Raw genomic sequence first — 27,722 nt, 5'->3', positions numbered from 1 at the left:
ATTCAACATGGCAGTCCATTTTCAACAGGAGTGTGTCCTGCAGAACTCCAATTGCTTAGCAGCTTCTCAAGACTTGCCTTGATCATTGCTATAAAGGTCTGGGTGAGGCCTTATATGACAAATAATATGTGCTAGATGTTCATCTATCTGGATTTAGTCTTTGGTTATTTTTACCCCAAGAATTGATCACTGTCAAAAACTGTAGTATTGGATAATAATTTTCTGCCACTCTAACTTAGTTCCCAGAATAATCTGTTTCAGATAGTTCATGTAGCACAGGATCCTGGCAAGCATCTTACCAGCTCACTTGCTTTTTTGGCAGTGATCCTAGGGACTCACTAAAGAGGAAACAATATTTTCCTTTGTGACTACTGGCATTTCTGTTGCATTTTGTGTAATACAAACAGTTTTGTGTAAAATGTTGCCTCCTTTGGGGTAAAAAATGAGAGTAGTATTGGGAAAGATAATGGGAAATGAATGAGATTTGTGAAATGAATAGAAATTCAAGTGCCTGTTTTTCTCCTTTCACTTTGTGGTTAGTACAAAATCTATTTTAGACTATATATATATATATATATATATACATAAAGAAGTGAAGTGAAACTTGCTCAGTTGTGTCCAACTCTTTGTGAACCCACGGACTATACAGTCCATGGAATTCTCCAGGCCAGAATACTGGAGTAGGTAGCTTTTGCCTTCTCCAGGGGATCTTCCCACCCAGGGATCAAACCCAGGTCTCCTACATTGCAGGCAGATTCTTTACCAGCTGAGCCATAAGGGAAGCCCAAGAATACTGGAGTGGGTAGGCTATCACTTCTCCAGTGGATCTTTTCTACCCAGGAATTGAACTGGGGTCTCCTACATTTCAGGTGGTTCTTTACCAACTGAGATATCAGGGAACCCTATATATATATATATATATATATGGAACTCTCTCTCTCTCTCTCTCTATACACACACACACACACACACACACACATTCATACATATACTTGTCTTTTTTTTCCTGTGACCAGAACCAAAATTACTGAATATATGATTATACATATATGTATAAAAAACATATCACTTGAATGTGAAGATGTATGACTTGATGAGTATAGCTGTGTCTAAAGACAGATGTGTTCCATGAATGCAATGTTTGGATTTGGTACATATTTATCTCTTAGTAAGTTATGATTTCTCAACTTTCTTTGATGCTAAGTGATATTCTACAAATATCCATACTGGTTATTCAACCATTAAAATCCTCCTGTAACTCTTAGTAAATAGTCTCTGCTCAAGTCTCCAGAGTGGCTCTGTGTGTGTCCAGCCATGACTCTACCATCATCCTAATCTTGATCACTGTTTTATTTATTGAGATATAATTGACACATAGCATTACATTATTTTCAGGTGTACAATATAAGGATAAATATTTGTATATGTTTTGAAATGATCATAATAAGTCTTAACATCCATTACCACCATATTTTTTGTTGTGATGAGAACTTACGTTTTAATACTCCTTATTTTATTTGGTTGTGTTGGGTCTTAGTTGCAACATACAGGATCTTCACTGCAGTGCATAGACTCTTTAGTTATGGCACACGGGCTTGGTTGCTTTGCAGCATTTAGGATCTTAATTCCCTGACCAGGGATCAAACCTGTGTCCTCTGTATTGCAAGGTGAATTTCGAACCACTGGACCACCAGGGAAGTCTCAACCTCTTGTCTTTTTGACAATAGCCATTCCAAGTGTGAGGTGATATCCTGGTGATTTTGATGTACATTTCCCTGATTATTAGTGATGATTCACCTTTTCATAACCATGTTGGCCATCTTTATGTCTTCTTTGGAAAAATGCCTGTTCAGATTTCCTGTCGATTTTTTATTTGAATTATTTGCTATTGAGCTTTGTGTGTCTTTGTGTATTTTGGACCATATTAACCTCTTAACAGATATATGATTTGCAAATGTTTTCTCCAGTTCAGTAGATTGCTTTTTCATTTAGTTGATTATTTCCTTTGCTTGCAGCTTTTAATTTTGATATGGTCCCACTTGTTTCTTTTTTTTTTTCTTGCTTTTATTACTTTTATTATTTTCTTTCGAATCCAAAATATAATTGCCAGGACTGATGTCAAGACCTTACTGCTCATGCTTTTTATTCTAGGAATTTTATGGTTTCAGGTCTCACATTCAAGTCTTTCAACCCTTTTGAGTTAGTTTTGGTTTACAGTGTAAGATGGTAGTCCAGTTTCATTCTTCTCCATGTGTCTGTCCAGTTTTTCCAACATCATTAATTGAAGAGACTGTCCTTTCACCATTGTACATTCCTGGCTTCTTTGTTGTAGATTAACTGACCTTATATGCAGAGATTTATTTTAGGGATCTCTATTCTATTTCATTGAGCTATCTGTTTTTATACCAGTACCATATTGTTCTGACCATTACAGTCAAGGAGTATGGTGCCTCCAGCTTAGTTCTTTTTCAAGATTGCGTTGGCTATTATAACTTTTATTTTATTTTTTTAATTTTATATAATTGTATTAGTTTATATTAGGATATATATTAGGAATATAGCTAAACATTTAAAATATTTATTTCTTATTTACCTTTAAAAATAGTGTCCCCTACTACTACCACCACCACTCCCGACCACCACTTGTACTACTACTACGAGTAGCATCACTGATTCGTTGATCACTTATCATAGGTAAGTCATGGTCCTCAGCATTCTACTTATATCAACTCATGTAATCCACACAACACTGCTTTGAGGTACTATTACTGTCTTCTGCATTTTTACAGACAATAAAACAGAAACATCAAGAGCTACGTAACTTGTGCAAAGTAACACAGGTAGTAAATAACATACCTGGGAGTTAAACCTGCATAGTCTAGTTTTCGAATCCAGCATCCTCACCACTACTGCTCCCAAGCTAATTAAGCAAGCACTCCTGATTATTTTCGGTAAAGAATATTGTATTCTTTTCTAAATTAAACACACAGACTTGCCACTATATTTGTTTAGGTTTGACTTTACTGGAGCCCAGCTTTGCTTTGACATTTACAGATGGTCTAGCTTTCATCTCACTGCAAGACATAAAGCAACCTGGTATTTAGTTCACCTGCAAAAGGCAGTTAGGAAACCCTAGAGGAACCTAATTAAAATGCAGCACATTTCCAAGGCACCATATCTTGCTGTGTTGCCATAGAAACAGTGGGGATTTTTGGTCACTGACCTTTAAGGGAATCTGAGGATACATTTTCATAAGGTTCATAAAAAGAGCTACTCAAGAATATTAACTGTATTTGCAGGATCAACTTTCAAAATCCCTATGCAATCCTATCTGATTTTAGAAGTATATTCTATCAGCAAAACCTACTAGAGGCTCAAACTAGACTTTTTGAAGGAATGTTTTTTAACTGCTTCCAATATGCCATCTGTGCCACTGGCTTTAAAATAATCAAAGGCAGTAGAAAAGAAACATAAAAGAAAATCTTAGATAATTAAATGGGAGACACTGAAGCTAAAATAAAATTTAGAAATAGTTTTGGTATTATAGCTATTCTATTGCATTTTGATTTTTGAAAGTTATCTTACTCAAAGAATAAAATATAGCATTACTATATCACAAAATACACTTAGAAAATCAAGGCTTATATAATTTGAAAATATGTTATTAATTCACGTACTTTCATTTGTTCATTTATAAATTCATCCATTAATAAATATGTATAATTGAAAACATTTTATTTATACTTTATATATGTACTTTAGCCATTTGATAGAAGCTAAGTACCCATGATGCAATAGGAAGATGAAAAAGCCTGCCTTACTATAATCTACTGTTACTATGTTAATATTTTTCTCTTCTACTGAAAATAAATAACTTAGTTTTAATGACATGATCTGCATAATTTAGTTATAAGGAAAGATTGATCAGGGTATCAGGAGCTAATTTTCCTAGAATTAGAAATAAATCTATATGTATGAGTATCACTTATTTTGGACATAGACACCTGAAGAAGACTAGAAACATAGTAATAATTATATGTAGAAGAGCAAGGCTACTACCCCATTCTCTGGACTTCAGTGAGATACTGACATACTTGTGTGTCCTCACTCTGAGAAACGGTGTGGCATTGGCCCCATATTGATTGGACTTCTGCTTTGGCCATTTCCCAGCTCTGTGGCTATGAGAACGTTACTTAGCCTGCAGGTACTCCTGTTTGCTCATATATAGTGAGGACAGGACTGGAACTTAGAGCTGTTTTGAGAATAAATCAAGTTACTATTGATCAATCACATCTATATTTGATATATGGTAATTAAACAAGTATCTCCAATTCAAATTCCAGGGACAGAGCAAACAGGGAGGTACCAGCCTGGTTGTACTCTTTCCCAAGACAGAACACAGTAGGATGAATTCATGCCAGATAAAAAGACATGCAGTAGACAAGGAGTCTGTCAAGTTTTCAGTTCGAATTTTTCTTCCTCAATATGGATGTGGGAAGCACTATGATTGTCCTTGAAGTGTGTGTATGTGTCTGTGTATGCGTGCCATGAGTGCTGATCCAATAGTTACCCACTGGATGAGCCAGGACAGGGAATATTAATATCTCATGCTGGTGGGGAGCTTTTGAAAAAGATCTGACTTGGAATGTTCAAACCACATATTCGATTGTTGTACTGCCAATTGTGGCCAAAGCCCATCCTAACCTGTTTTGCTAAAGTGCATGGAGCATATGAGGCTAAATAACTCAAATTTGGGGGCATGAGTTCTGCAAAATAAACCTGAAAGCAAGCTAACCATCAGGCCACTTGTCAGGCAGTTGTCTCAGGAGTGGCTATGAGACAAGATTCCTGACAAGGCTTATGTGCCTTGCACTACTTTTTAAGTGCTTTGTTCAAAATAACCACTTCTGGTGTATGTCTTCCCATGGTATTTTCTAGGCACATATTAGTGCTAGAATAGAAGGCTTCTTGTACAAAAAGATCTCATTTTCCATGTGGTTTCTTCATTAATGTATCTAATAAAACAAGAGTTACCACTTTTTTCCAGTTTGACTACAGCAGTTTAACATTCTCTCTAGTCTGTTTCCAGTTATGCAAAAAGGAAAGTTTCTGTGGTGATCAGGCTTATAATCATTATATTCATCCTAACTTGCTTCCTTGCCAATGCCTAATATACATCAAATTACTCATGATTGCATATAAGCTGCCTAGCACTTCTAGAATTGTTCCTTAAAATTCTATTTTCTACTGGTGACTTTTTAAAAGGACTATGCTATTTTTCTCCTGAATAATTAAAAAGATAAATCAAAAGATTGATTTGTATAGGTCTTTTGACATGCAAATTTATTGTCAGTACTCATGTGGAGTTAACAGATCTTCCCTAATTAAAAAAAAAATAAGGAAATAAACTTTTTTAGAGATATATCCTGGAATTCATATGTTTAGCAGAATTCAAAGGCATGCAGGAAATTTTCATAAATCTAGAGATCTTAAGGCAATTCTTTGGTAGTTCCCAGAGATGTTTAAAAGGTATTTCCTAAAAGGAAAAGCATTTTTTTTTTTTTAAAGAAAATGCTAGGTTAAAGTTAAGTTCTCTCAGAGCCTTTAATGTGCTAATATGCCTTATGAGTATCCAAAGAAGACATCATCAAAATTATCTTATACTTCACTATTCCATAGAACTCAGTTTTTGTTTTTATTTATTTATTGAAGTATATAGTTGATTTACAATATGTTGGTTTCTGCTGTACAGCAAAGTGATTCAGGTGTGTGTGTGTGTATTCTTTTCCATTATGGTTTATCCTGGGACACTGAATATAGTTCCCTGTGCTATACAGTAGGATATTGTTTATCCATTCTATAAATACTAGCTTGTATCTGATAACCCCAGACTCCCGATCCTACCCTCCCCCTGGCAACCATAAGACTGTTCTCTACATATGAACACGTTAGTCTGTTGCATAGATAACAGTAGTTTCCTTTGTGTCATATTTTAGATTCCACATATGGCTGATATCATACCGCATTTGTCTTTCTCTGACTTACTTCACTTAGTATGATAATCTCTAGGTCCATCTATGTTGTTGCAAATGGCATTATTTCATTCTTTTTTTGGCTGAGTAGTATTTCATTATGCATATGTGCCACATCCTCATCTCTCGTCAATGAACATTTAGGCTGTTTCCATGTTTTGGCTATTGTGAACGGCTGCTATGAATATAGGGGTGTATGTATCTTTTAGAATTATAGTTTGGTCTGGATATATGTCCAGGAGTGCAATTGCTGGCTTATATGATAATTCTATTTTTGTTTTTCTGAAGAATCTCCATACTGTTTTCCATAGTGGCTGCACCAGCTTACATCCCCACCAACAGTGTAGGAGGGGAACCCACTTTTTTAGTATAGCCTCTTAAGGTACTAGTGCATATACAAAACAAACTTTGGACAGTGTTGCTTCAGGAAATTTCCTCAGTAAAGGGTTAATATTTCACCTCTTCTTTTTTAAACACCTCTAAAATTCCTCCTCCTTCACATGACTGTTAAGAACTTTTAGTTGCGTTACTTCTCGTTTCATGTTGTTTATAAGCATGGTTTTATCATTAAAGTGAGAGGGGATGAAATTTTTGTAATGAGATACATTTTATTTTAATTTTCACCATTTATATACAAACACAAGTTAATAAAACATACCACAAAACAGTAAAATTTTATAGTTAATATTTATAGGTGCATAGTTTCATGCTCACATATTTATTATATATATTAACAAATTTCACAATACATCATTATTCTTTAGAATCATTAAAAGACACCATAGAATCTTATAATCTATGATAGTAAATCACTCACAATTTTTCAACAGCAACAAAAAAATAGTGAAGATTTAGAAATAAGTGGTAGTCACTTAGGTGTTTTTAATTTGTTTTAACATTTTATATTTGAAGCCACAATATCCACAGCACACAAAGACCCTGCTACCATTTATTCAGTGAGAGGGAAGCACCGAAATGCTGAGTTGGTGGGGCAGGTACAGATAATCCAATCACTGCTGATGGAAGACTTCAAAACACACTGTGAAAACTTTGAGAAAAATGTCATGACTGGGCATGTTGGAACCGAGCACTTATACAGGGTGGAACATCTGTCAGCAGGTCTCAGGAAATTGGGAGCAAAGATTTCTCTTAGGCTTCGGGTTCGTAGTCCTGATACCCTTCCTAGTATAAGGAAAATCAGAAAGGCAACATGAAGTTGAGTATAAGTGACCAGTAACCAAGGGCTTCAGTGAAAATGGGACAGGACATGGCTTGCCATTTTGAAAAAAGGATATAGTCCTACAGTTCTAGAACTATTCTCCTACATCCAGTACGATTTTTTTTTTAATAATTTCATCTGCCTGTCAAATAAAAAAGTGAATTAATTAGGGTGGTAGTCAGATATCCAAATTCTACTTCCAGATGTGCTGTTTAACAATCTGTGACCTGCTCCTGTAGGACAAAGTAGCTAGTCTGTCTTAATCTGACTCTCATTTTCTTCAATTAAAGTGTGAGAACCAAATCAGGTAATTTTTCAGAAAGAAATTAAGACACTTAAAGACAAGTCACATTTTCCCTCCTTTTACTTTCCCAATTGAAAATTTCATCTTCATCTGCAGCTTTAATTATTCCTATTTCAAAGCTCCTCCTTTCCCCTCCAATATTTGAATAACATGTACAATAAAAATACTAGTGGTCTTAACCAAAGAGGCCAAATTAGTCCTCCTAAAGAACAACTCTAATAATATCAGAATCCTGCTTAAAAACAAACATGTTTTCAATACTCAAGCTGCTTTCTGAATAAAGTACAAACTTAAGTGGCTAGGTTCTTCTAGTAGTTCCCAAGTCATCTTGGACCAATCTCTGCAGCCTTCATCTGTCACTATTCTCAGAGCTTGAATCACATTTAATTACTCACTGTGCCTCAGACATATCCACCTGGATTCCACCTGGATTCCCAGGCATGTGTGCCTTGGAGATTTTCCTGTGCTAGAATGTCCTTCCTTCATTTTGACCTGTCACATCCCCCACCCCTTCCCACCCACCTCTTCTATAAAACTCACCCTGATTGAGCTAAAAAAAAATCTTGTAAAATACTAACTTTGTGCATGGTGTATATTTTTGCCCCTGTGATACCTCATGCATAAAAGGCAGTAATGTTTGTCAAGGGTACCATGATAGATAAATGAAGGGATACATTTGTATTTTTTTTTTATCAAACATACTAAAGTGTAAACTCCTTGTGTTCTTATAGTAGCAAATACTCTCTTATTCTCTATAGTGTTTAGCACTGTGCCATGCATTGGGAGCCCAAAAAGTTTGTTTGGGATTTTCCATAAGATCATACAGAAAAATCCCAAATGAACTTTTTGGCCAATCCAATATAAAAAAAAACCCAGAATATTGGTAAAATTAGGAAAATAAATAATTTAGTCTGTTTCTACAGGTGAGAGATTATCAATATACTTTTAAAAATGCCATGAAGAAGAACAACCCTACTATAACACACTTTAACTCAGGTTTTAATGGTGATGTCTCATTTTGATATCAAGGTAATATTGTTCTCACAGAATTAGTGCTCCCTCTTCTATTTTTTTGATAAGTTAATTGACATTAATTGTAATTAGTTGATATTTCTTTAAATGTTTGGCAAAATTTACCAGTGAAGCCATCTATCTAGTCCTGGAATTCTCTTCATGGCTAGGTTTTTATTTTTTTAATCATTCAATATTTTTGTTAGAAATCTATTCAGATTTTCTATTTATTCCTGAGTCAGTCATTCATCTAAAGGTATTTTCTAATTTCCCTTCTGAAACATTTTCTATTGAAGAAACTTTATGCTGTTTAGAATGATAGACTGAAATATATCCATTATTAAAAACCATGCATTTATCATATTTCTACTCTATAATTTTGATTTACTTTTATTATGCACACATCCAGCTGGAAATGTATGGTCAATAATAATTACGTTCTCTTGGTATTTAGTTGATTTCTCTAACTTCCCATTTTGGGATTTGTTTTAGAAGGTAACGTTTCTAGTAAAAAAATTCTTTAATGTGGGGATCAGCAAACTCTTTCTGTAAAGGGCCAGGTTGAAAATATTTTAGGCTATGTGGTGCACATATGGTCTCTGTCACTGCTTCTGCCTTTTTTAAAAATAACTCTTTACAAATGTAAAAACGATACACAGCTTGCAAGTTGTCCACACGCTAGACGTCCTGGATCTGGCCAACTTGTGCATCTAGAGAGTAAGTCATTCTCTTTAAGAACAAAGGTAAGGGAGATCTGAAGGTACTTGGGGTACTGATTATTAAGACCCAATTTGAACTTCTAAGCTTTCTGTTTGGAGTTTTATATGTATAAATTCTTACCTCAGAAGGCATTTCATAAGCCTCATTGTCAGGATCCACAGGCATATCTTCCAGAATTCCTTCCTGGGAGGCTCCTTCTTCACCCTAATATTTAAATGAAAAGCAAACAAAGATTATGAAGAGGTACTGTTATTTACCTCTAAAAATCACAATCATATTTTGAAAAAAATCTTATACACAGTATGGCAGGGATGTGGTAAAAAATGACACTCTTTAATATTACTGTTAATATTCTAAATTATACAGTGCCTTTGGTAAAACATTGAGGCTACATGTGTTATTTACCCTAAAAATGTATGATTTTTTTTTTTGCCAAGTAATTTACCATTCAGAAAACAGTCCAAAGCTAGAAAACAAAGGTGTTCTTAATAGGATCAGTGACAGAATAAAAAATTATTAACCTAAATATTCTAATAGATGATGAAAAGATAGAAAAATTATCATTCAGCCATTCAATAGATAATTATGAAAGCATCTATACTATGACATAAGTTATATGAAAATAACCTCTTTTATAATGTTTAGCAGTATGTAAAGTGTTGTATATATTATAGATATAATAGGTAGAATTCAGATACAAAGGTGAAACAGACTGGAGGAAGGCACAACAAAATATTAAGGGTACTATTTGTTGGGCAGTTATGCATATATTTTTGTAAGCTTTTAACTTATGTATACTTTTATATTATAAATGGTTATATATTTTATACTTTATGTCTAAAGATGGCAAAGAAACAAAAAAACTGAAATTCCAAGATTGAAACTGTACATATTTGGAGGAACAAAAATCAAATATTTGGTCAGAAAAGGGATATCACAAATTCAACCTGAAATGGCCATGGTTTTACTATTGTTCTTCATTAAGTACCTTTTGTTGCTTTGCATTTATTCCAGAAAAGGAATTATATAAAGGAGTCATTGAAATTGAAAAAGCAAGGAAGCAACATGAGCCTATATAGAATTACTCAAACATATCAAATAGTCCTTCAGTCAATGTGGCTTCTATTTAAAACTATGCCTGATGTGGGGCGCTTCCCAGGTGGTACTAAAGAACCTGCCTGCCAGTGCAGGAGCATAAGAGATGCAGGTTCGATCCCTAGGTCAAGAAGATCCTCTGGAGGAGGTCATGGCAATCCAATTGAGTATTCTTGCCTAGAGAATCCTATGAACAGAGGAGCCTGGCAGGCTACAGTCCATAGGGTCACACAGGGTCAGACATGACTGAAGCAGTTTTGCACGCACACGTCTGATGTAAATAACATCTCCCCATGTCTTCATCATGTGAATGACTGATAGGTAGGGAGAGGGATAAGGAAATGTCTGACTGCAAGAAAAGGTCAAATTAAAGCCCATTCTTAAATTAGCTGGGCAGAGAGTTTTATAGGTCATCCTCCTCTGCCCAACTCCTGTTTAATTGATCTACAAAGTCCTAGTTGTTTACAAATGAAATAAGGTAATATAAACCTTCCCTAAAATACTTCTAAACATGGAGTAAAAGTGGTGTTTTCAGTGTTTTGCCTTAGGTAATGTCAAGAATACAAGTTCTGCTGATTGGTGGTTAGATATAAGGACTGTAATATCACACTTGAGTTCAAATCCTAGCTGCTAAAGATTCCAGACCTTTCGTGATATTGGGCATGTTTCTTAAGCTTTCTCTAAGCACCAAATAGCCTTGGTGATAAAATGGGGCAACAATTCCATTTTTTCATTGGGAAGAGCCAGTGACATCATTAACCCTCTCAGAAGTATTTAGATTAACTTTTAGTGATAGTCAAGTATGAAAATAGTAAGGTAAATTTCCCGTTACTGTCATTTTAAGCTCTTAGAGCTTTATTTCTCTAACCTAATTTGTTTAAAGATTCTGATACAGACTGGACAAGTCAATATGCAGAACTGACTTGCTTTCTATCACAAATAAGGTGTTAACTGTACAACTAAGACTGGTGAATGTTATTGGATATGTGTGTCTATGTGTACTTGGGTGTGTCTTTTGCACCTTTCAAAGTTCATCCAAGTAATGAATTCTTTGGCTAGATTGATCATGTATTGGGTTCAAGCAAAAACTACCTCTATTAATTTTAATGATTTACTTAGGTTGCAAGTATTTAATAATCGCTTATTTTTAAAAGTACATGCTTTTCTGACCATGTATTTACCTAATCCTTAAAATTACACTTCAAATATCCAGTTTTTTAAGTAAAATATGTCACCTGTGGGTCAGGGCTTGAGAAACCATAGATATACTATTAAAGAGGCCAAGTGATGAGGCAGAAATGAAGATACTTAGATAAATGGGGAAAAGTGGAAACAAGTGAAACAAATACCATGATGGTCAGTAAGTATTAACATGGCATAAGAGGCCTATATTTTCAGATGATCGTTATTCTCTAAAGGAATATATGTTGATTTCACAAGTCTGACTGCTGACTTTAAATGTTGTTTTTTAGAGAATAAGACTATTGATTTCATTAAAATAAAAACACATTAATATTAATAAGCTATCATTAAGATATTTACCTGTATTATATTACATGAAGTAGAAATAGCTCATAGACCTCCCATGAGGCAGAATATCCTTAACCACATCTTCCCAAGAAAATTTGGATTTAAAGAGGTTTAGTAATTTGTTCAAACTAGCACAGGTGACTCTAGACTCTGTGCCCTTAACAACTATCCTGAACTACTTCCCCAAAAGAACTTTGGGATTCAAAATGTTTTATCTACAGATTGTAGAAACACCAATAGGAAATTCTGTCATATCCCTGACTATGCCTTGACTGTTCATTTAGGACCCAGTTAACAGTCTATTCCTTGTAAACAAAATTGTCTTATAACTTGATTGCTGAAATCCATCAAAGAAGTTTATTCACAAGCATTATATGTTCTCTGGGCCTGTTGTACCCTTCATACTATAAAAGTTTACCCAGAAGGAAAAAAAGAACAAAAAGTATTAGTCAAAACACAACTGAGAATTGCCTTTATCAAAACACTGATAAATTCTCTAGTGTGTAAAAAAAAAAAAAAAAAAAGAGAGAGAAACCAGTGAGGGTTAAGGAAATAGTGGGGATGAAGTGGAGTATAAAAGATAATTACTCAAAATTCTTTAAAAATAGGGGTTATGATGCTCAATTGCCTATTTTCTGTCCAGTCTTGTGCTGCAGTATAATTTCACCATCCTACCATATCCTTTACACATAGCCTATTGGCTCTAAATATTCATTAAAGTGCTACCCAGGGGTCAGAATAGGATGGGGCAGTATGAGGAAAGCACAGCACAGGTAGGAGATGGACTGCGGAATTGGAATCAGCATTGACCAGGAAAAATGTGTCACAGGAAAATCATCAAACATGTATCTTGCCTTTCTGGTAAAAACTGTACCCCAGGGTAAACAAATAGTTGGCCACAGGTTTTCTTTATACAGATACAGCCTTTTCTTCTATGAAATGATCATTAACGGCTTGCCAATGTGACAGGAAGAGAGATAACCGCATATATGTGCCCTGATGGCAGACATATCAACACCTATAAAAATATCTTTGCCAAACATTAGAATTTCACTGAAACCTAAATATCACTAGAACTGACAGTTTACAGCAAATATAAGAGACTGAAAAACAAGTTCACATCATTGGATGCAATCAGCAAATTTTGGACTGTGGGAAACGATACAGGACAAATAATTACTTTAAGTAAATTTTGCAAGAAAAACAAGTTTTGGGAAACCTATAAACTGGACTTGAGAGAGCATTAGAAAATTACAATTTAAGAATCTTATTTCAGTCTTATTTGGAATCCTAGTTTAAGAAAATGAGAAACAAACATGAGGGGAGAATTTCAACATTGCTTTGGATATTTAATTAAGGAGTTACTGTTTATTTTTAAAATGTAATATTGGGGTTTTACTTAAAGAAATTCCTTAAATTAAAAAAATAATCAAAAGTTTTTAGATCAAAGAAGATATCTGGGTATTTGCTTGGAAATTATGTGGTGTGGATGGACAGAAATGAGTAGGCTGTATGAGAAACAGGAGTCTATGTGGTGGTGATTGGCTGCATTTGAAGGGAAGCAGGATATATACACTAAAATGTGACACTTTGGCAGGTGGATTACTTGAAGTGAAGGCAATCAAAGCCCAGCAGACTCCGGAGTAGCTTTTTACCTCCTCCATAACTGCCAAAAAGAGCGTGGATTAGAGGCCGGTACCAGAAAGAGCTCTTACCAGAGATAACTTTATTATTTTTTTTTAATCTGAAAGCTTCATCTGCATGGCAGGGCAAACATCTGATTACCAGACATCTGTTCTTCTCATCTTCCTGTGAATTACCCTCCTCCCCTTTGAAACTCAGGCCGCTATCCTATTCTTTAGCTCAGGGTAGTATATAAGCCTCAATTGCCTGACTGCCTTTGAGTTTCATGTCTTTGTGGGGCTCCCATATGTATAAAATCAAATTTGCATTTCTCCTGTTAATCTGTCTTATGTCAAAATTCAGTTACGAGACCAACCAAAGAACCTATAATGAATGAAAGGAAAATGTTTCCTCCCCAGTAGTCTGGCACCCAATGTGGGGGCTCTCCTTTGGCTAGACATCCTGTGTTCCATGGCTGCTATAGCTGAGAGATCCTGGAAGCTCTGGTAGAAGGTAAGAGTTCTTACCACATCAGTTTCCTGGGTCTCTGCCTGCAGGACGTGGTGGAAACAAAAGTAGGAAGAGTTCTTTTCTTTTTCTACATTTAGATTAGCAGGAGAAAATATTTGTGTGAACCACTGTCTTTGGTATAGTGACTCTGGTAAAGATTTGTTATGAATATTCTTATTTTCTTTTGTCTTTTGTGTGGTTTGTCATAAACAGGAAAATAATAGGGTTGAATATAGGCACAGATTTCATAAGCTTGTTGTTTAAACTGGTCTCACAGACTGGTGAATTCATTGTTCTCACCAGGCTGGTGTCTCTTTAGACAAGTTTTGCTGTGTTTCCCCTATATTAAAAAACAACAACAAATGAAGTATTCTTTTTGTCTTGCTCAGCCACATCTGCCTGTTTCAATTTCCCTTTCCTATTAAGATTTGCAGAGAATAACTCTGTCCAGATCACAAGGCCCAGAGTATAAAGAATACTTGTATAAATCTTGAAAGTCAAGAAGTGAATTTAGCACAATCACTTGGGCTGGCTTCACTGCTCCTTACAACAACTCCTACTTTTTCCAGGGGCCTGTAATTGGGTTGGGTTCTGCTGGCTTCAGGCTTTCCTATGCAATGCAAATATATTCTGGTCCCCCAAGGTAAAGGGGGACCATACTCTGGTAGTTCGAGTAAATTACCAAGTCCTTTTACCTCCACTTTCACAGATTTAGAGAGGCATTAAAAAGATTAGTTGCACATTCTCAGTCCCACTTACAGGGACTCTGATTTGCTGCTAAGATGTATTCTCCCGACCATAAACATTATTTTGGATATAATGTAGTTAACAGAGAAAACAGAAAGTTCCCTGTGGGGACAAGGGGCATTCTTAAAGAAGAAACAGATGGCCCAGGCCCTCCTAAATAATCAGGGAAAGGATCAGGTTGAGGCCAGTATCCAGGGGCTAAGAGAAGCAATAGTAGGTTTTTCCTCCTGAGGTGAGTTGGTTGAAGATTGAATTGTACAGTCAGGGGAAAAAAAAAAGAAAAACATTAAAAACTTTATCCAGAAGTTTAAAACACATTTAGCGTTAAATCTTGAATTCCAGAACATAGAAATCTTTTGATTTCCATCTTCTTTGGAAATCTCCTTGATATAAGGGGGCAAATTAAGATAATGTATTTGAATGGGTGAACCAGCCATTTGATATCACTCAGACTGCAACCCAACTCTTTGAGGAATTAAAATCAACAGTCCTTGTCTAATAAACCTTCACAAAACCAGAAATGCACCTCTAGAAAACAATGCAAAATACACCTATCTTTTACCAGCCTCCAAACTTCCCCTTTTGATTTCAAAGTGCTTGTACACACTGTAAAAGATCAAGACGTTGAGACAAGTGTTCTAAAAAGAAGGAAAGTAGTAATTATTCTAGACCTTGGATAATAAACACACTCCAAAACTCCTTGGAGACATCATGCATTCTTTGTCCCTTGAAAAAGTAAATCTTCCATATCTTTCAAATGTAAACACCCCAGGGAGGTAACTAATACACAGCCCACAATCATCTGAGACAGAAGTAAACAAGGGGGCATGGAGAAAAGGTTTTTGAAAATACAAACTGCTATAAGTTTTCCCTCCCTCAAAATTTAATCCACAGCTCCCATAAGATTAAAGTCTTCTCCACAAAAATTAGTAAAATGCTTTAGCCATTTGAGTAGGTGAACTTCACTTGTTCCACCTTCCAGACACACAATTTGGATTCAGCTGTTACTTATGAACTAGTGAGCTCTGTTCTGTTGTATCTGATTCTTGGCTACAATTTTGGGACGGAAGCTATATGTTGACTACAAATTGGCACTTGCCATCTACCTCTACAAGGATTAAATCACATGCTGCAGCAGCTGCTGATTTTCAACACACCCTGAAAGGAGTTCAGGGTGGAGAGCTGAGATGAGGCAGTCTGTGCTCTGGGAAAACTCGCAGGACAGGTCTTTAGATATTTTCAGGAGCCGATTTTTATTAAGCCCAATTCTTGTATCTCCTTATGCCTAGAAAAAGCACTAAAATATTTCATGGTGATGACTGTTCCTTGTGACTAGCAGAAAGCTTCTGAAAAATATGTGTCTGATTGTATGTCTCTCTCCCTTTACCAAAATCACATATATACTGACCATTCCCCTGCTTCTTTACAGCAGTTTCTCAAAGCTATCTGAGGTGCTGTCTCTCAGACTTGCAGTACTCATTCTGCCCCCAAATAAAACTTAACTCGAGCTCAGATTGTACATTTTTTAGAAGCTGACATATAGGATCTCTGGCTGTGTATTTATATACATCTATAGATGTATGTTGGGAGAAGGCGATGGCACCCCACTCCAGTACTGTTCCCGGAAAATCCCATGGATGGAAGAGCCTGGTAGGCTGCAGTCCATGGGGTTGCTAAGAGTCAGACAGGACTGAGCGACTTCACTTTCACTTTCCACTTTCATGCATTGGAGAAGGAAATGGCAACCCACTCCAGTGGTCTTGCCTGGAGAATCCCATGGACGGAGAAGCCTGGTAGGCTGCAGTCCATGGGGTCGCACAGAGTCGGACACGACTGAAGCGACTTAGCAGCAGCAGCAGCAGCATAGATGTATGTTATGCATATGTGATATTTTTCTACCTCTGGAAGGTATAGCCACAATTACTTTGTTAAAAAACAAAACAAAACTTTAACTGGCTTAAAGAAAAATATGCACTTATTAATTTATATATTTTTAAACCCTCAGAAATAAGACACTAATCCAAATGCTTTCCAAGTTCATGTAGTCTGTGGTAATCTTTGATAAATAAAACTAGTTAAAAAAAAACTAGTTTAAATTTGTTAGTTTAATTAAAATATCTTCAGAGCTTTCTACCTAGGTTTACTAAAAGTCAAATAAGCTCATATTATCTCTGTTACAGAATTTGTCAGAAGGAAAAATAACCTAAGATGATGGCTTGCTGCTTTAATGTCTCATTTTATGAGTATTCTAAACATGGTTATTAAAAACAAGTGAAATAAATAATTGTAACAGAGATACAAATTTTAAGTGAACTTTTCAAAAATAATTATGTTTTACTGTATGTTCTAAATCTCTTTGGTAATTTAGAGTTTTGCTATATTAAGTTAAATGATGGAAATTCATTGAGGTCATTTCCAAATAAGATAAAAGACAGAAAGATCAATTATTGGTTTTCACTTCTTCTTATAGAGAAATTGAAGATATCTGCACCTGTCAGTAACATGTCTTGTGCCATATTAAAAAAAAAATTGTACTATGAGAAAGTGTACGCTTCTAGAAATTATGCAATATACTCCTAAAACTGCTAATCTATGGAATATTAGTCTGACAGTTCACAATTTCTTACTTAGTTTTCATTAGATATTAAGATTTCCAAGACTTAAGAATTATAATTAATGTATGTAATTAAAACTCTGCAAGAAGGTAAGATGTGTTTGAGAAAAGATATAAAGTATAGAGATATGATTTATTAAGGGAAAAAGACTAATTTTGTCCTAAAGTAACAATTATTTCTCTTATTTTCTGCTTTTTCATTTTGAAACTAAATGGATGTACAAAGTTGAGGAGGAAAATGGGGATGGAAGAAGAAAAGAGAATATTGCCTTGTGTAGTTAAGTTGGGTAAAATTGAATAAATTTATAAATCTTTTCAAGAATAAGCTTTAATAACAGTATATTCATATTTGTATAAAATTTTCTTTCATCTGTTAAAACAACAAGATTTCCTTAGCCTCCTGGTGTGCCCTCTGTAAGACTGTGAAAGGATCTCATCACCCTTTGAAGTAATCCAACTAGAACAAAGATTCCATATTTTATCAAAATCATTTCTTGTGCTTCATGTTATATTTACAAGTATTTGATTACTTAAGAAAACTGAGTCTTATCTATTAAAAGAGCTATTTTTTTTAACAACTATATAACTTTCTGTGTCTGCCTGCAAAGTATTTTGTTGTCACTTTGGTTATGTGGATAACTAAATATTATATCACAATGACCTATGATCCTATTTGAATTCCTCATATCATACTCTAAATGAAATATTTTTGCCCTTGAAATAATTGGCATTTTCAAGAGTGTCCCTGAAACAGCTCTAAAGATTTATTCTCTCATATATATATATAAAGGATGTAAAACATTGTTTATTTGATGTTAAATTACATGGTAAGCATTGTCAGGCAGGAAGTAATACTAAATCTTTAAGTTATATTTCTCTAGATATATGTTATTAATGTGTACTACAGAAATTGTGTACAATTCCTAAAAACATTATATGTAACATTTTCAGTCATAATTCCAGTTATTACCTAAAAATGTCACAAAAAATAATCAAATTTCCTTATCAACTGCATTCTAATGAATTCGCATCAAATCTTTAACTATGACTTTTTTCTCTTTTGTGATTAACAAACACCTTGTGTTTTACTCTAGTGCTTTGGGAAAAGTGTACCTGCAAAAGTGCTTCACCTTTAAGAGGACTCCTGGAAAGAAATATAACAAGTACTGGTTTCTGATACTTTCCAATCATACCATGGAACAGACACAAGACTTCGAAAATAAACTATGGTACCAATGGGAAAAGGTGGGAGGGAAGGGATAAACTGGGAGTTTGGATTACCATGTATATATTACTATCGATAAAATAATCAACAAAGACCTACTGTATAGCCCAGGGAATTATACTCAATATTCTGTAATAACCTATATGGGAAAAGCATCTGAAAAAGAATAGATACACGTATAATTAAACAAGTTTGCAGTATACCTGAAACTAACACAATACTGTAAATCTACTATACTGCAGTATAAAACTGGACATGGAACAACAGACTGGTTCCCAATAGGGAAAGAAGTACATCAAGGCTGTATATTGTCACCCTGCTTATTTAACTTATATGCAGAGTACATCATGAGAAATGCTGGGCTGGAGGAAGCCCAACCTGGAATCAAGATTGCCAGGAGAAATATCAATAACCTCAGATATGCAGATGACACCACCCTTATGGCAGAAAGTGAAGAGGAACTAAAAAGCCTCTTAATAATGAAAGAGGAGAGTGAAAAGTTGGCTTAAAACTCAACATTTAGAAAACTAAGATCATGGCATCTGGTCCCATCACTTCATGGCAAATAAATGAAGAAACAGTGGGGGGCGGGGAAAAAGGATTTAGATAGGGCCTTGTACCAGAAAGACAGCTTTAACCAGAGGTAACTTTCAGATAAATTTTATTTTATCTGAGAGGCAAAGCAAACATCTGATTATCAAACATCTGCTCTTTGCCTCTTTCAGTGAATCTCTTCCTCCCCTTTGAAGCTATAGTCCCTATGCTTTAGCTTAGGATGGTGTTATGAATTTCAATTTCCTGGCTGCCTTTGAATCCTGTATCTTTGTGGAGATCCCACATGTACAAAATTAAATGTCTTTCTCCTGGCAATATGTTTTATGTCAATTTATTTATTAGACCAGCCAAAGAATCTAGAGGGGAAGAAGGAAAAATTTTTCTGCCCATTTTCCATCTTTAATTTTTGTAAGTTTTTAAAAGTATGTGTTCATTTCAATAGCTTTTATGTTTTCTGAATATGATTATTCTAAATTTCTCAACTCCATAGTATTAATATATATTTAAACATAGTGAAATATTTGGTAACTATTCCAAGAAAATATAACAAGAAACATTTCAGAGAGTCACTAGTTATAACTTTACCCAGATACCTGTATATTTACTGTTGTATAAACCTACCTCTAAAAAACTGTTATTTAGAAAGATCTCAACATAGTTCAACTCATTTAGAACTGTACCTAAGTATGCATTGAATGCTATAAAAGGAACCTTGAAATTTTGTATTTTATGGATATTAAAGACTTGTTTTTAAAACAATCATATTTGATGTGAAATGCAGCTTCTATTCATTTTTACCACAAAAGAAAAAAAATAACAATATAACAAATGTTGAACACCTTTGAAAAAACATTCTGTTCCCATTTTTACGTTAATGATGTATAAACTCAGAACATGTTAGGGTAATAAAATACAGGATAAAAATATATGGATTATGATATATGCCTGCATGTTTAGGAAGAGAATCTGTGTTCTATAGGTTCTATAGGGTAGTATATATAGATGTGGTAAAATAATACCTTTATTCTAATAATACCATTTCCAGAATATCTCTGGCCTCCTTTTAAAAATGGGATTGCTTTAAGGATGCCAACATATTGTACATGTAGTATCTCACCTCTGCCCACAAACCCTGGAAATAAAAATGGTTATCAACAATATTACAGTGGTACAGCCCTCCATTGCTAATGAGCAAAGACACAGACTTACGAGAAGCTGCATGGAGCAGAAATGGTTGTGACTGACCTTTCCCACTATAGGACACAAACTCATGTTATTTTTAAAATGGAGCTCTTCTGTCAAATAGCCGATATATAACCAATTACCAACTGATATCTGTCTAGCTGAATTCTCTATAAAACAAGTCATAAAATGAGACTTAACTCATAATACTTTATAGGAAACCAGCCAAGGAAGACAGAAAGCATATCAGCTTAGAGAAACAAGACACAGCAGATCACTCAGACCATTCAACTAGTCTATTCCTTTCAACTCAGTTACATACAGAGAGGGCTAAGAACTGCATTATTTGTGCAGTGAGTTAGATGTAAGAGAGAATGAGTAAGTGGAAGGGCAAGGCATTGACAAGAATTAAAGAGTGATAGACCTGGTATAGTCATAAAGACAAAGCTATAATTACAGCATTTTGAATGTTTTTGCCCTGTTATTTCAATAGAGCAGTATTTTTTTTTCTTTTTTAAAAATTTTATTTTATTTTTAAACTTTACAATATTGTATTAGTTTTGCCAAATATCGAAATGAATCCGCCACAGGTATACCTGTGTTCCCCATCCTGAACCCTCCTCCCTCCTCCCTCCCCATACCCTCCCTCTGGGTCGTCCCAGTGCACCAGCCCCAAGCATCCAGTATCCTGCATCGAACCTGGACTGGCGACTCGTTTCATACATGATATTATACATGTTTCAATGCCATTCTCCCAAATCTCCCCACCCTCTCCCTCTCCCACAGAGTCCGTAAGACTGATCTATACATCAGTGTCTCTTTTGCTGTCTCGTACACAGGGTTATTGTTACCATCTTTCTAAATTCCATATATATGCGTTAGTATACTGTATTGGTGTTTTTCTTTCTGGCTTACTTCACTCTGTATAATAGGTTCCAGTATTTTAGATTTTGTTGAACTTTTCAAGAAGAAAACTATTTCAAGTTTTTATAACATACTGCCATGTTATGCTTTAGATCTCCTAGTCTATAATCTTTCCATGAGCATTTACTACTAATTTGTATAAGATATGGTCTAAGATAAAAGAAAGCACACACACACAACTCTAGATCACTGATTATCTCTGGGGTTATCTCCTGAGACCATCTTAAATCTCCTAATTAAAAAGTGTAGCTGCAGCACATCATTTTCATCACAAATTGCACATGTTACCAACAAGCAAAATTAGCAACAGGCTGAGTGAAGATGGGGCTTCTGGTCATCTGTTAGGCTTTCTTATTAGCAAAATGACCTACACCCCTCATTAGCTGTGTTAGATACCTATTGAAGATTGTCTCAGCAAATTTACAAATTACTGCATCACTTGGGGTTAGTCAAACTGATGACCACCATTAAATCATGTAGTAAGCACAATATATTATATATACCTACAAAGAAAATTCACACCTACAAAGAAATGTTTTCAGATTAAAAATGTAATTCTAACTCTCCACAGAAAAACTACTAGAACTGATAAATGAATTTGGCAAGGTAGCCACATACAAGATTAACATACAGAAATTGGTTACATTTCTTTACCCTAACAATGAAATAGCAGAAAGGAAATGTAAAAAAAAAAACCTTTAAAACTGCACCCCCCTCAAAAAAAAAATACTTAGAATAAACCTGACCAAGGAACTGAAGGAACAAAGGAAATCAAAGATTATTCAAAGAAATGGGAAGATATCCCATGCTCTTCAATAGGAAGAATTAATATTGTTAAAATAGTAATATTACCCAAAGCAATCTATAGATTTAGTGCAAACCCTATCAAATTATCCATGGCATTTTTCACAGACCTAGAATAATCCTAAAACTCATATGGACCCATAAAAGACCCAGAATCTAAGAAATCCTGAGGAAAATAGGAAAAGCAGGAGGTATAACTCTCTCAGACTTCAGACAATACTACAGAGATACAATAATCAAAGCAGCATGCTATTGGCACAGAAACAGACATATGGATCAATAGAACAGAATAGAGAGCCCAGAAATAAACCTACACTCCCACAGTCAATTAAAATTAGATAAAAGAGGCAAGAATATAAAATGGGAAAAAGACATTCTCTTCAAGTGGTGCTGGCTAAGTTAGACAGCTGTATGTAAATCAGTGAAGTTAGTACCCACTGTCACACATGCACAGAAATAAACTCAAAGTGACTTAGACTTGAATATGAGACAAGACACGATAAAACTCCTAGAAGAGATCACAGGCAAAACATTCTCTAACATAAACTGAACCAATATTTTCTTGGGTCAATCTCCCAAGAAAACAGAAATAATAACAAAAACAAATGGGACCTGATCAGACTTAAAGTTTTTGCGTAGCAGAGGAAATCATAAAAAAATGAAAAGGCAACCTGCAGAATGGGAGAAAATATTTGCAAATGATGTGACAAACAGGGCTTAATTTCCAAAACACACAAACAGCTCATAAAACTCAACAACAACAAAAACCCAATAAAAAAAAATGGGCAGAAGTCCTAAATAGACATTTCTCCAAAGAAGTAGTACAGCTTACCAACAGGAACATGAAAAGATGCTCAACACAGCTAATTATTAGAGAAATGCAAATCAAAACTACAACAAGGTGCCTCACACCGGTCAGAATGGCCATCATTAAAAAGTCTCCAAATAACAAATCCTACAGAGGATGCAGAGAAAAGGGAACCCTCTTAGCATTATTGGTGAGAATGGAAGTTGGTGTAGCCACTATGGAAAACAGTAAGGAGGTTCCTCAGAAAATTAAAAACAGAATATATGATCCAGCAATCCCACTCCAGGGCATATATCCAGACACAAATATAATTCAAAAAGATACACGTGCCCCTATGTTCATAGAGAACTATTCACAACAGCTAACACACGGAAACAGCCTAAATGTCCATCAACAGATGAATGGATAAAGAAGATGTGGTTCATGTACATAATGGAATACTACTGAGCTATAAAAAGAATGAAATAATGCCATTTGCAGCAACATGGATGCAACTAGAGATTATCATATCAACTGAATTAAGGCAGAAGGAGAAATACAAATGCCACATGATATCACTTATATATGGAATCTGAAACATGGCCCAAATGAAGCTATTGATGAAACAGAAACAGACTCACAGACATAGAGAAAGGACTTGTGGGTGCCAAGGGAAGGTGGGAAGGGATGGACCGTGATTTTGGGGTTGGTGGATGCAAACTGTTATGTATAGAATAGATGAACAACAAGGTCCTATTGTATAGCACAGAAAACTATATTCAGTATTGTAGGATAAACCATAATGGAAAATACAATTTTAAAAAGTATATATGTATGTAACTGAATCACTTTGCTGTACAGAAGAAATTAACACAACATAGTAAATCAGTAATACTTCAATTGAAAAATAAAATGAAAAATGCAAATCTATTATAAATAATAGTTTTAGAGAAACCAATCTGATTTTGAAATAAGTACTTAAAAATTGGTCATGCTCTATTTTGGATTATACATTATCATATTACTCATTTTCTTGCCTTTTGCTTTTCTAATTCTTTCTTTAGTCTTGGCACTCCTTTCACAAAGAAAGAGAAAGGGAACAGATGAAATGAAAACTAGTTTGTTTTTAAAAGGTTTGGGAGAGAGGAGAGAGTAAAGCTAACATATTAAATCTATTTTAGTGCTATTCTTTGGGTGTTCTTTATCAGTAATCCTGAATCCAGCTTTAAATATATTCAGCCATAAACTATAAAATAATTAGTCTGTTAATTGGTCTATAAATCAGGAATCAGTGTGAAACCATTTTTGAGAAGAAATTTTCTTTCTATAGCAAAGAGGTAGTATTCTATCTTAAATCTTCATCCTTGGTAAGCATAACAAGTAGCTTAGTAAAACTGCCATATTTATGAAAGTGGCATGTAATTAGCTGACTCACCTAATACAACTTCACAGCAGAGCAACAATTGCCAGCTTTTCTCATGTTATGTGGATATAGATCTAGCTGCAAATACTAATACACAATAGGGAGTCTGGGAATAATGTAGTTTCAGTTTTCAGGTCCAAAGATTAATCCTCTTCTTCCATTAATAAAATATTTTATGTCTAAATATATATTTATATTTGCTTATTACTTAAATCTGCATGGATAGAGTTCTTGAAGAGCTTCCACTTGGGAAGTGCTTGAATAAGACATCAACATGAAAGTGGGTCAGCCTTAGGAAGATCAACTCCTCTACTTAGCTAAGAAGGAACCAGTCCTTTCACCTTTGCAAATGCATTGATATTTGGCGGCAAGTCTTAAAACTAGTGGGAAGATCCCCTGGAGAAGGAAACAGCAACCCACTCCAGTCTTCTTGCCTAGAAAATTACATGGAAAGAGAAGCCTGGTGGGCTACAGTCCATAGGGTCGCAAAGAGTTGGACACGACTGAGCAGCATATATTCATGCACTTAAAACTAGAAACTAGAAGAGGAATCAGTGGAGAGGGTAGATTTTGGCCTTAAGAAGCCTCACTACAAACAAAGCTAGTGGAAGTGATGGAATTCCAGCTGAGCTATTTCAAATCCTAAAAGATGATGCTGTGAAAGTGCTGCACTAAGTATGCCAGCAAATTTGGAAAACTCAGCAGTGGCCACAGGACTGGAAAAGGTCAGTTTTCATTCCAATCCCAAAGAAAGGCAATGCCAAATGTTTAAACAGCCGCATGATTGCACTCATCTCACATGCTAGCAAAGTCATGCTCAAAATTCTTCAAGATAGGCTTCAATAGTACTTCATCTGAGAACTTCCAGATGATCAAGCTGGGTTTAGAAAAGGCAAAGGAACCAGAGGTCAAATGGCCAACATCCATTGGATCATAGAAAAAAGCAAGAGAATTCCAGAAAAACATCTACTGCTTTACTGACTATGCCAATGCCTTTGGCTGTGTGGATCACAGCAAACTGTGGAAAATTCTTCAAGTGATGGGACTATCATACCACCTTACCTGGCTCTTGAGAAACCTCTCCATGCAGGTCAAGAAGCAACAGTTAGAACTGGACATGGAACAACAGAGTGGTTCCAAATTGGGAAAGGAGTATGTCAAGGCTGTATATTGTCACCCTGCTTATTTAACTTACATGCAAAGTACATCATGTGAAATGCTGGACCTGGATGAAGTACAAGCTAGAATCAAGATTGCTGGGAGAAATATCAATAACCTCAGATATGCAGATGACAGCACCCTTATGGTAGAAAGCAAAGAGGAACTAAAGAGGCTCTTAATGAAAGTGAAAGAGGATATTGAAAAAGCTGGCTGAAAACTCAACGTTCAAAAAATTAAGATCATTGCATCTTGCCCCATCACTTCATGGCAAATAGATGAGGAAACAATGGAGACAAAGACAGACTTTACTTTCTTGGGCTCCAAAATCACTGCAGATGACGAGTGCAGCCAAGAAATTAATATATGCTTGTTCCTTGGAAGAAAAGCTATGACCAAACTAGACAGCATATTAAAAATCAGAAACATTACTTTACCGACAAACAGCCATATAGTCAAAGCTATGGTCTTTCCAGTAGTCATGTATGGATGTGAGAGTTGGACCAAAAAGAAAGCTGAGCACCGAAGAATTGATGCTTTTGAACTATGGTGTTGGAGAAGACTCTTGAGAGTCCCTTGGTCTGCAATGAGATCAAACCAGTCCATCCTAAATGAAATTAGTCCTGAATATTCATTGGAAAGTGAAAGTTACTCAGTCATGTCCGACTGTTTGCAACCCCATAGATTTAGTCCATGGAATTCTCCAGGCCAGAATACTGGAGTGGGTAGCCTTTCCCTTCTCCAGAGGATCTTCCCAACCCAGGAATCGAACAGGGGTCTCCTGCCTTGCAGGTGGATTCTTCACCAACTGAGCTATGAGGGACTGATGCTAAAGCTGAAGCTCCAGCTCTTTGGCCACCTGATGCAAAGAACTAACTCTTTGGAAATGACCCTGATGTTTGAAAAGATTGAAAGCAGGAGTAGAGGGGGATGACAGAGAATGAGATAGTTGGATGGCATCACCAACTCAATGCACATGAGTTTGAGCAAGCTTCGGGAGTTGGTGATGGACAGGGAAGCCTGGCACACTGCAGTCCATGGGGTCGCAAAGAGTCAGACATGACTGAGTGACTGAACTGAACTGAACTGAGATACAGAGTGTGCTTTCGTATGTTAGGGATCCTAGGGAATGCTGAAAGGCCCCTCAGAAAGAAGGAATTTCTATCAAAAACCAAGGCTCAAGTGTTTGCTTTCAAAAACAAGTGGAAAACTCGTCTTAATACCTGAAGGGGAGAAAATACTTCAGGCAAAACAAACTGCTCAGACACATAAGGGTGCATAGGACCTCTAAGGCTCTGAGGCAGAAAGAAAAGCCAAGATCTTCAAGATCAGGGCATGTGAAACCCAGGAAGAGAATCTTAAAGAATGAGTAAACATCTGTCTTCTTCATCTAAGAGAGAAGACACTAGGAAAAGATGTAAAATAAATGGCTGAGCAGGAATGCAATACAGCCATGTGCAGGTGACAGCCTGAGGTTTCACGATTCTCCATGATGCTGGGAAGAGATCCTTGTCAGATGTGAAGGGTTTTCAAGATCTGGAAGGAAAATTCTTCAAGAGAACCTCAGCTTTCAAGTTGGAATATTTTTGTCTAGCATATAAGACAGGGGATGTGGAGGGATCCCACAAAACACAGTGGTCAACTGCAGTAGGTACTGAAGTTACTCTACTGTGTAAATTCTACCCTTGTTAAGATTTGTCATATCGGGTGTGGTTGTTTCTTTTGGATACTGAGAAAAACCTTCCTCTATCCATGTCTCAACAAATATGAGATAAAACAGAAGATTATGAAGACTTAGAAGACTTGGAAGATTATCAAGAAAGATAATGGGTTGTGTACATCCTCAGTTCAGTTGCTCAGTCGTGTCTGACTCTTTGCAACCCCATGAATCCCAGCATGCCAGGCCACCCTGTCCATCACCAACTCCGGCAAAACAAACTCCAGGAGTTTACCCAAACTAATGTCCATCGAGTTGGTGATGCCATCCAGCCATCTCATCCTCTGTCGTCCCCTTCTCGTCCTGCATCAGAGTCTTTTCTAATGAGTCAGCTCTTCGCATCAGGTGGCCAAAGTACTGCAGTTTCAGCTTCTGCATCAGTCCTTCCAATGAACACCCAGGACTGATCTCCTTTAGGATGGACTGGGTAGATCTCCTTGCAGTCCAAGGGACTCTCAAGAGTCTTCTCTAACACCACAGTTCAAAAGCATCAATTCTTCAGTGCTCAGCTTTCTTCACAGTCCAAGTCTCACATCCATACA

At 35.8% G+C, this 27,722-nt stretch overlaps 1 protein-coding gene across 2 annotated transcripts in view; it reads right to left on the bottom strand.

The window, feature by feature from the left end:
• Positions 1-6,615: 6,615 nt before the first annotated feature.
• The window catches only part of SNCA (synuclein, alpha (non A4 component of amyloid precursor)), a 147,144-nt gene continuing 126,037 nt past the window's right edge, over positions 6,616-27,722 (bottom strand). For both annotated transcript variants that reach the window (XM_010860149.1, XM_010860150.1), the window contains exons 5-6: positions 9,407-9,490; positions 6,616-7,214 (exon numbers count right to left, since the gene is read on the bottom strand). In XM_010860149.1, coding sequence (XP_010858451.1) covers positions 7,182-7,214; positions 9,407-9,490 — 117 coding nt within the window. In that variant the 3' untranslated portion in view covers positions 6,616-7,181. The remainder of the gene's footprint in view (positions 7,215-9,406; positions 9,491-27,722) is intronic.

This window comes from Bison bison, unplaced genomic scaffold (genome assembly GCF_000754665.1).
Source record: "Bison bison bison isolate TAMUID 2011002044 unplaced genomic scaffold, Bison_UMD1.0 scf7180017864464, whole genome shotgun sequence".
In the NCBI taxonomy this organism is placed as follows: Eukaryota; Metazoa; Chordata; class Mammalia; order Artiodactyla; family Bovidae; genus Bison; species Bison bison.
This window is presented reverse-complemented; position numbering and strand designations above follow the sequence as displayed.